We start from the raw sequence: 9,653 nt of genomic DNA on the forward strand, positions 1-9,653 counted from the left end.
ACACGCGGACCAATCCCGTCTCAGGCCCCCGGCCTGGGCCCCGCCTCAGGAAAGGGGCGGCGCCCTCAAGTTGATTGGCGGAGGCTGGCGCCTGCGCAGTACCACCGCCGCACGTGTTCAGCTGGTTGTACTCACCGGGTTCGAGGTAACATGGCCGAGATGGAGACGCAAAACACCGGGACGGAGGACGGCTTTACTCCCGTCACGCACAGAGGGGGCCGGCGGGCGAAGAAGCGACAGGCCGAGCAGCCGTCCGCGGCGGGGCAGGACGGAGACGCCAGCCGCATGGACACGGAGGAGGCGCGGCAGGCGAAGAGGCCGGTCTTCCCGCCGCTCTCGGGCGAGCGGCTCCTGGTGAGGACCGAGGCGGGACGGGCTGGCGACGGGCGTCCTGGTGAAGGATCCCTTTTGGTGTTAAGTCTCGGCCCGCGAGTCTCCAGTCACCTCCTGAATGTGTGTGTGTGTGTGTGTGTGCGCTTTGTTGCAGACTGGGAAAGAAGAAACGAGAAAGATTCCCGTCCCCGCTCACAGATACACACCATTAAAGGAAAACTGGATGAAGATATTTACTCCGATAGTAGAACATTTGGGACTTCAGATACGCTTTAACCTGAAATCAAGGAATGTCGAAATCAGGGTAAGGAGGAGAAGGGTAGCAGCCTACCGAGTTTTCTCCTTCAGAACTGAAAATAAATGAATGCGTTTTTCCTTCATAGAGCTTATTCTAGTAAGTGGCTTTCTTCGGGGTTCTAGTATAGTGATTTTGAACTTAACCAAATACCTTCAAAACAGGGATTGACTGCATTCCTAAATTGGTCCTGAGGTTACTCCAAAATATTGTCTATCCTGTGACTGCCTTCTATAATGATGGTTGAATTGATGAAAGGTGGAGAAGGGTAATTGGATGTACATTAATAGGTGGTAACTTCAGGTACCCACTTATCAGTATAAGTGCAGTATATTTTTTGTTTGTTTGTTTTTCGAGACAGGGTTTCTCTGTTGTTTTGGTGTCTGTCCTGGATCTCGCTCTGTAGACCAGGCTGGTCTCGAACTCACAGAGATCTGCCTGGCTCTGCCTCCCGGGTGCTGGGATCAAAGGCGTGTGCCACCGCCGCCCGCCATATCGCTGAATATTTTAATGATACTCTTTTTGGAGGAAATAATGTTTTTTGGTTTTTTTTTGTTTTTTCATTAAGACTCTCCTTTCTTCAATAGATCTTCTATGCCAAATTAATTTTCCCAGGTCACAGTGCTTCTATTTTGATAGTCTAGAATTCCCAGCATTTCAAAGGGATAAAAGCTAGATACTTTCAAGTAGGAGACCCAGTCGTGTTTATTTCTCCTCACCCCCCATCCCCACTCCACCCTCCCATCCCCACCCCACCCCACCCCACTCCCACCCCCACCTCCCGCTGGTACTTTTGGTGGCTTTACTCTCTGGAGGAGACTGTTTCTTCATTCTCTTTCGACTTTGGTTCCAGACAGCTTTCGGGGTCTAACTCAAACACTTTCTTTAGAAATTGATGCATTTGCCGGGCGGTGGTGGCGCACGCCTTTAATCCCAGCACTCGGGAGGCAGAGGCAGGCGGATCTCTGTGAGTTCGAGGCCAGCCTGGGCTACCAAGTGAGTTCCAGGAAAGGCGCAAAGCTACACAGAGAAACCCTGTCTCAAAAAACCAAAAAAAAAAAAAAAAAACCAAAAAAAAAACCAAAAAAAAAAAAAAAAAGAAATTGATGCATTTATACATTTCTGTTGTGCTTGGCTGCCTTGTCTGTTGCAAGATCATTAGTTGGTATTCTTTTTTTTTTTTTTTTTTTTTTTTTTTTTGGTTTTTCGAGACAAGGTTTCTCTGTGTAGCTTTGCGCCTTTCCTGGAACTCACTTGGTAGCCCAGGCTGGCCTCGAACTCACAGAGATCCACCTGGCTCTGCCTCCCGAGTGCTGGGATTAAAGGCGTGCGCCACCACCGCCCGGCAAGTTGGTATTCTTAGTATGTGTTGATGCTATATATCAGATGCATAGTGTGTTAGCTTGAGGTGAACCACGTCATTCGGTCTTTAAGGTATGATGTAGATGATACACCACCGCCCCAGCCCCCACGCATGCCAGAGGATGAGGCAAGGGAAGTTAAAGAAATTCAGTGCCAGCCAGGCAGTGGTGGCTCACACCTTTAATCCCAGCACTTGGGAGGCAGAGGCAGGGGGATCTCTGTGAGTTTGAGGCCAGCCTGGTCTACAGAGCAAGATCCAGGACAGGACAGCCAGGACTGTTACACAGAGAAACCCTGTCTTGAAAAACCAAAAAAGAAAAAAGAAATTCAGTGCCTTGGCCAGAACCCTCAGTGTAGTCATTGAGTATTAATGCTGGAAGGGACCACTTAAGAGCTTCTATGCCGACATGTAATTTTATAGATGAAAAAATCCTTGGATATTTATGGGACGAATAGGGTGGAAACCAGAGTCTGGGGCTTTGTTGTTTATTTCCTTTTTTTGAGACTAGGTTTCACTATGTAGCCCTGGCTGGCCTGAAACTCAAAGACGTCTGAAGGGTGGTGGGATTAAAGGCATATGCTCCCTTACCCGGCTGGGTTCTGTTTTTATTTTATTTTTATTTTTTTTATTTTAATTTTTTGTTTTTGTTTTTGTTTTTCGAGACAGGGTTTCTCTGTGTAGCTTTGCGCCTTTTCTTGGAACTCACTTGGTAGCCCAGGCTGGCCTCGAACTCATAGAGATCCGCCTGGCTCTGCCTCCCGAGTGCTGGGATTACAGGCGTGCACCACCACCGCCCGGCGGGTTCTGTTTTTAAATGTGAAAATCCTGTTAACACAATCCTGTATGCTTTTAAGTCTGTCAAATGTGTAGTCCCTTCAAATGGATTGTGAGTTTGTGTGGGAGACCAGAAGGAATATTTTGGAATTAGACTGTGTTGGGTTTTTAGTACCTTAATTTCCTCATGTTTGATAAGTGTTTATATTACTAAACATTCAAGGTTGTCAAGGTGAGGCTTAGAGCTAGATGTGTAAAGCATATTATTTACAGTGGTGGGTGTTCTGTGAATAACAGCTATTTCTGTAGTTCAAGTAATTACTTGCAGACAGGATTCCTACTTAAGCTATTCTTGATTTCCTCAGTACCAGGCATGCAAGGAATTAGAACTGGAGTTGTTGATTTGGGAAACAACAGCATATAAATGGTCTTCTAAGACAGAACATTAGGTCAGGACTCTGGGGAGTACTGCCTTGATGGAGGAGAGAAGAGGAACTGTCTGGACATTTAAAAGAGGACAGAATGGGTGTGAGCCCTTGGAGAATGCTAGGGGTGTTGCCACTAACCTCGACAAGTCATAGTGTGTGGTTAGTCATTTGAGCGGGTTTGTGTAGCATTGCCCAGCTTTGGAACAGAAGGTTCTCTTGTACAAATTAAAGAGAATGCTTATCCCACCTAAAAGGGGTCTTAGAATATTGGGGGAGGGTAGCAGCTGATGGTGAAGGAAATTATAATAAAAGTATCATTTCTAGTGTTTTTTTAGAATGCTTTCTTTTTCTTCCCTCCATGTGTGTACCTCTTTTTTTCAGACTTGTAAAGACACCAAGGATGTCACTGCCCTGACAAAAGCGGCCGACTTTGTGAAAGCCTTTGTTCTCGGGTTTCAGGTGGAGGTGAGTAATCTCAGGGGACTTGGAAATACACAGTGTGGACATTTCAGTAGGATGGGTCATTTTCCAAGAGTCTTGTCATTGTGGCGTCTGGATTTTAGTTGCAGAAATGCTGTCACTGCCGTGTGTCTACTGAAAAGGTCTTCATGGTGTTTACTTTTGTTTTGTAGGATGCGCTTGCCCTTATCAGGCTGGATGACCTCTTCCTAGAGTCTTTTGAAATAACGGACGGTGAGAGGAGCACTTGGTGGTCTTCTGTGTGAACAGTCAGCCTTTGTGTTTCTGACTGCATTGTGTTGTGACTGGTTTTCTAATAGCTTCAATTGAGCTGTATTACTAACACTTTTCAGAAAATGTATATTTAGTGTTGTGTAGTAGAACAGCTCAGTAGCCAGCCACCTGATGTCTTGTCTTTCTCCTTTAGTTAAGCCCCTGAAAGGAGACCACCTGTCCAGGGCAATAGGACGCATTGCTGGCAAAGGAGGGAAAACCAAATTCACAATAGAGAACGTGACACGGACACGGATTGTCTTGGCAGATGTGTAAGTATCTTGTCTTGAGGAAATTTTTAATTTATAATTAGTGATTTATAATTGGTCTTATAGCTGTTTTATTTGTTGTAATTTCTTTTTCTTTTTGGTGTTGGGGATTGAACCTGGGACCACGTGTGTTCTGGTCAAGTACCATACCACTGCCTTATCATAGTTGCATGTACCTGGTGTTCTTGCCATTGGGTCTTTGTAGGTATGTGGTCCTAGATGAACAGTCACCAAACTTGAAAGGATGATGAGTTAGTCAAGGAAATTTCAGTAATTGTAGTTTTGTTTTTTTCCCCTCAGAATAAAAGAAATACTTAGACTCACTATTAAAATAATTTATCACAAGGGAAGCTTTAAATTTTATCTCGGGAAAATCCATTAAATCTTCATAAAGTTATTTTTAAGGTCTCTTTCTTCTGCTTCTTCTACGTTGTGATGTTCAGGTCTTGCTGTTGTAGAATGGCTAGGTTCTAGTGGTGCCATATTGCTCTTTATGTTGTTGTGTGTATTTTTGCACTGGCGTCTTCCCATCTCTTCTTCCAATAGGTGCAAGAGGTGCCTGTGTCTAAGTGAGCTGCTCTTGGTCTAATCTGTGCTTGCTGTGTCTGTCTTGGGCGGGGGCCACTCTGGGTCCAGTGGTAGCTCTTGGTCTAATTGGAGCTGGTGGATTCTGTGTCTCAGGGAGCTGCTCTGTGTCTCAGGGAGCTGCTCTTGGTCTGATCTAAGCTGGCTGATTCTGTGTCTCAGGGAGCCACTTTTGGTCTTATCAGGGCTCTTGGTCCAATCTCATTAAGTCATTAAGGGAAGTACAAATAGTGGGTGCTTGAAATGCCATTGTGAGGCTTTCCTTTAGAATATATATCTATATTTCACACATACCTTTCATAATAGGAGGGTGAGTATTGCATATTGAATAAAAAACTGTCAGACACTTATATGTGACTATAAATAAGATGATACAGGCTTAGGTTCTGGACGCGGAGCTGGGAGTACCGCTTTTAAGATGGGCATGAGAGTGCTGGATATGAGGCTGGGAGTACCTCTCTGAGGTCAGAGCTGTTCTGTTCCCATGTTGGTGTTAAACAGGGAGATGTCTCAGAGCTGATAGACTATGAAGTTGGCAAATAGCAATTGGCAGAGAGGGTAAGGATTTCATTTAATACCATTTTGCTCTAAACATCATTATTTAGACTCTAATGTAGGCATTCTTTATATTTAAGGGTAACTGTTGTATTGATGGCCCTCTACTTGAAGTTAAATGTAGTATCATAATTTTGCTCTTCTATGGATTGAGCCTTAAGCGTCTGAAATCTGAGCTTTTTTCTCCTGGTAATTTCAAAGACATGGAAATAACAATATTCAAGATAGGTGAACCTAGCCTAAAAGTTTTTGTTAGTTGAGAAAACCAAAGCTAGAACCGATTTGCTAATGAACTTGTGACTGGTTTGTCATTAACTTTATAATCTGCAAATTTAAATGTCTTAAAATTCACTGTAAATGTTTCAGAAAGGGTATTTTTGGCACAGTTTCCATCAGTAAACGTCACCTGTCGGCACTGTCAGTCTAGTGAGTTGCTCAGCATAGCCGTCCTGTGGCCCTGCCACAGCCGTACTGCCCATCATCAGAGTTCCCCTGCATCACTTTACCAGCCCTTTACCCCACTCTAGTCCCAGTCAGCCACCGGTCTGCTTCCTGTCACTGCTTTTGCTCATGTAAATGGATGCCCAGTGTGGATTCATTTAGTACATTGCTTTGAGCTTGTTTTGTTGAGTGAAACAGTAGTTCCCTTTTTTTTAATAGCCAAGTAGCATTCTATTTACAGTTGATGGACATCTGGGATGTTTCATGTTGGAGACATTGTGACTAACGCTGGTGTAAAAGTACTTCATACATCTTTTGATTAATTTTAAATTAGATTTAAAGTGTGACGATAGTTGTTTGTTGTTGTTACATTTAGAAAAATTTTTTTGAGATTGTAATTTAATTACATTTCTTTTCCACCAAACCCTATCATATACCCTTCTTTACTTTTTCAAACTTACGGCGTTTTTAAAAAAATTAATTGTTATTAACTGCATATATGTTTATTCATATGTATTCCTAAATATAAGCTGTTCAGTCAGCTTAATGTTACTTGTGTGTGTGTTTTCAGAGCTGACCATTTGGTATTGGATGACCAATTGGGGTGCTCTTCCCTGGGGAAGAGCATTTCTCCTACTTCAGCATTCCTGTTACTTGTAGCTCTTGCTATGGGGTTGAGGCCTCTTGGGCTTTTCCCCCGTCGACTTTGGCATGTCCACTGGTGGTGTCCTTGTTTTCTGCTAATGATTGGGCAGTCATGTTGGTAAGACGTTATGAGTGTCGTTTCTGATGTTAGTAGGAGACACAGTCTCACAGCAAACCCCCAATCATTAGTGTAAGCTGGTGGGCTTCACTTCTGAGTAGAACCTGTGACTTTCCTCCCTTGGCAGCTTGTGTAGCAGTGTGTATCACTATGAAAGCTAGCAAATAGAGGGGAAGCTTCCAGGTAATACCAGCTCGACTTTGCTGTGTCTTCAGCAATAGGGTATTACGATCAAGTCTGGTAGGTAACTAACAACATTGTCAGTAGCCTGTATCGTTTGGGGGAATATAGTACCCCAGCCAACAACTTGAAGGTCAGTATCCCACATCTAGAATTGGACTTGTTATGTGATATTCTTTGGAGTCAGAAAACAGCAGTATATTCCCCAAGTATAAAATAACATCTCATTTAATATATATAAATATAGAAGCCTCTAAAATAGTTTTTCATAGCTTTATAAGTTGAAATTGAAAGATGCTGTAATTAGTGAATCAGTGTTAGAGTTCTGGGTATTTAGTGAGCAGCTAAATGGTCTAAGCTTTCTTGATTTCTGTGTCCTTTCCATGTGTGTCCTCTATCCTTTCCCATCCTTATTGCTCAGGATGAAATCCAGGGCCTCACACACAGGGGTGTGTGCCTCTGAGCTACATCCCTAGCCCTAAGTCTCCTGATGTCTTTTAAAGTTTCTTTCCTCGTATACAGTGGGAATAATTCTACCTAGGGAAGGTCCTTTGAGGGTTACAGTGGAGGACTCATTGGATGAGAACAACTGTTGACCAGGAATCTTTTTGTTCTGTTTTGTGTAATTCCTGTTTGAATAGCGGATCATGTGCCATAGCACCTGAATGTAGGTCAGGGACGACCTGTGGGAATTAGTCCTCTCCTATCAAGTGGGCCTCAGGGATCAAACTTAGGTTGTCAGGCTAGGTGGCAAGTACCTTTACACACTGCACCATCTCTCGCTGCCTGTAACCAGTAATCTGGGAGTGGTGGCACGTGCCTGTAACCTCAGCACTCAGGAGGCAGATGGGAGGATCACTTCATGTTTAAGGCCAGTCTGGTAACGCTGCAAAAACTGCCAAGAAAAAGGCATTTTTAATTTGTTGTTACTTGTCTTTTTGATAATTTTTTTGTGAGGATATATAATTCGTGTACCACAAGTCACTCATTGTAGAAGTGGTTTTAGAAGATCTTTAAGTTGTCAGCCATCACCCCCTGCCCTCGGTTTAGAATATGGATCTCTTGTGATTTCCAGAGTTTTTAGTTTCCCAGGATTTGGTATGGACATGCCTTTCGTGGCTAACCTAACTCATTTATTTCTTTCAGGAAAGTTCACATTCTCGGCTCTTTCCAGAACATCAAGATGGCAAGAACTGCCATTTGCAACCTCATCCTAGGTAATAGCAGTTTATTTCTTTGGTGTTTTCTCTGATTAGGGAGCAGAGGAATTGAAGCCATATTTATGAAGCAGCTTTCATATTGTTAAAGATACCAAGAGAAGTCAAAGAGTTAGTGAAGGGAAAAACAGGAATATTTTACTTAGATTCCATTTGTTAGAGGAGAGAAACGTTTATTGAGTAATATCATTAAATCTCTGTTGCTTTCCCTAAGAAGTACACAGAAAAGCCATTCCAAAATAACAGAACATTTTAAGTTCTACAAAATGGGGGCTGCTAAACACATCTGTCCACTTGATTTAATTTAATCTAGTTCAAGAGTCATAGTAATTTGCTCAGAGGTTGCTCTGGTGTTCAGGTCTCGCTGGCTGGCTTCTTTATGAAATACTATTTTTACAACTGATTTCTCTTAGGAATGCAAGATATTTGTCTTCTATGTAGTTCTTTATGTTTGAATATATTTGTATATATAAGCTGCTTTTTTCTTAAACAGGAAATCCTCCATCAAAGGTGTACGGCAATATCCGAGCTGTGGCCAGCAGATCAGCAGACCGGTTCTGATTCCCCTCCGACCCTTGAGATATTCACATAAAACCATGGGAATATTTCCTAGCTGCCTACAGCTCAGGTTCCTTTTCAGGTCTCAGCCAGAGCAGAAGCAGAAAGGGAAGGTTTAACCGGACTTGGCACTCCTCTGCTTCTAGGCCAATTTAAATACCAAAATGTAATATTTTTAATACTTAACACATTAAGTGTAAATTGCTGTATTTTTCACTTTAATCACATGTGGCAGATTCACAGTTTAAAGTCTTGTCATTTAGAGATGACTTCTTAAGACAGATTTATAACTAAACTAAGCATTTTTTTCCTCTGAAAATTTTAATGAAAATCTCTGAAGACCTGAGAATCACAGTCCTTGGTACCGAGCACCGTGACTACTTCAGGGATGGATCATAGCACTAGTCTGTGCTGTTGAACCTTAGGTGCTTGTCTGTGTGCAATTTATGAAATGAAAGCCCGCAAGGCTAATGAATTGCTTTTCAAGGAAGTAATGAAAGTAAAAGTTTTCCCAAGAAAACTGTTTTTCAAACAGTATATTCTTGTAACTAGTGTCTGTGTATATGAATTTGCTTATTTCTTACATTGTTTAGAACCTACTTCATTAAACATGTGATTTAGACACTACATTCTTTTGTTTCTCAAAGGCCTTGACCAAACTATTGTGATGATTGGAGTATCAGGAAATCCATGCAATAGCTAAAAGAAGTAGTACTTTTTAAATTTTTTTAACTTTTTAAAAATTTGATACTAATTTTATGAGTGTTTTATACATTTAGGTCTGTGCACCATGCGTGTGTCTGGTATCCCCAGAGGCCAGAGTAGGGAATCAGATCCCTAAACTGGAGTTAACAGATGAAGTTGTGAGTCACCTTGTTTGCTGGGCCAAGTCTGAAAAGTCAAGTGCTCTTCCCCAGTGAGCCAGCCCTAACAAAGAGGGTGTGTGTTTGGAGATATGTATCACTGTGTAGCCCTGGCTAGCTTCGAACCCACAGAAATCCCCCGGCTTCTGCCTCCTGAGTGGGAATGCAAGGTATACGCCACCACATCCAGCATAAATTTTAGTTTTATTTATGTGAACTTGGGTATGTATGCCTGCAACATGTATATAGGGGTGTGTGTATGCGCATGTGTGTGCCTGTGCCTGTGCCTGCTACGTG

The 9,653-nt window shown here is 42.6% G+C and overlaps 1 protein-coding gene across 1 annotated transcript; it reads left to right on the forward strand.

Annotated features, from left to right (window-relative positions):
* Positions 1-90: 90 nt before the first annotated feature.
* Pno1 (partner of NOB1 homolog) lies at positions 91-9,120 on the forward strand. The gene is made up of 7 exons (XM_059274993.1): positions 91-354; positions 488-637; positions 3,575-3,658; positions 3,826-3,886; positions 4,080-4,197; positions 7,865-7,935; positions 8,429-9,120. The coding sequence occupies exons 1-7, from the start codon at positions 151-153 to the stop codon at positions 8,494-8,496; spliced, it is 756 nt and encodes a 251-aa protein (XP_059130976.1). The 5' UTR covers positions 91-150; the 3' UTR covers positions 8,497-9,120.
* Positions 9,121-9,653: the final 533 nt, after the last annotated feature.

This window comes from Peromyscus eremicus, chromosome 10 (genome assembly GCF_949786415.1).
Source record: "Peromyscus eremicus chromosome 10, PerEre_H2_v1, whole genome shotgun sequence".
Taxonomy (NCBI): domain Eukaryota; kingdom Metazoa; phylum Chordata; class Mammalia; order Rodentia; family Cricetidae; genus Peromyscus; species Peromyscus eremicus.

Excerpts from the sequence above, each read along its gene's own strand:
- Pno1 (XM_059274993.1), top strand. The coding sequence starts at position 151 with ATGGCCGAGATGGAGACGCAAAACACCGGGACGGAGGACGGCTTTACT. Across the intron at positions 638-3,574 it reads CAAGGAATGTCGAAATCAGG|ACTTGTAAAGACACCAAGGA; the intron begins GTAAGGAGGAGA and ends TCTTTTTTTCAG. Across the intron at positions 3,887-4,079 it reads GTCTTTTGAAATAACGGACG|TTAAGCCCCTGAAAGGAGAC; the intron begins GTGAGAGGAGCA and ends TTTCTCCTTTAG.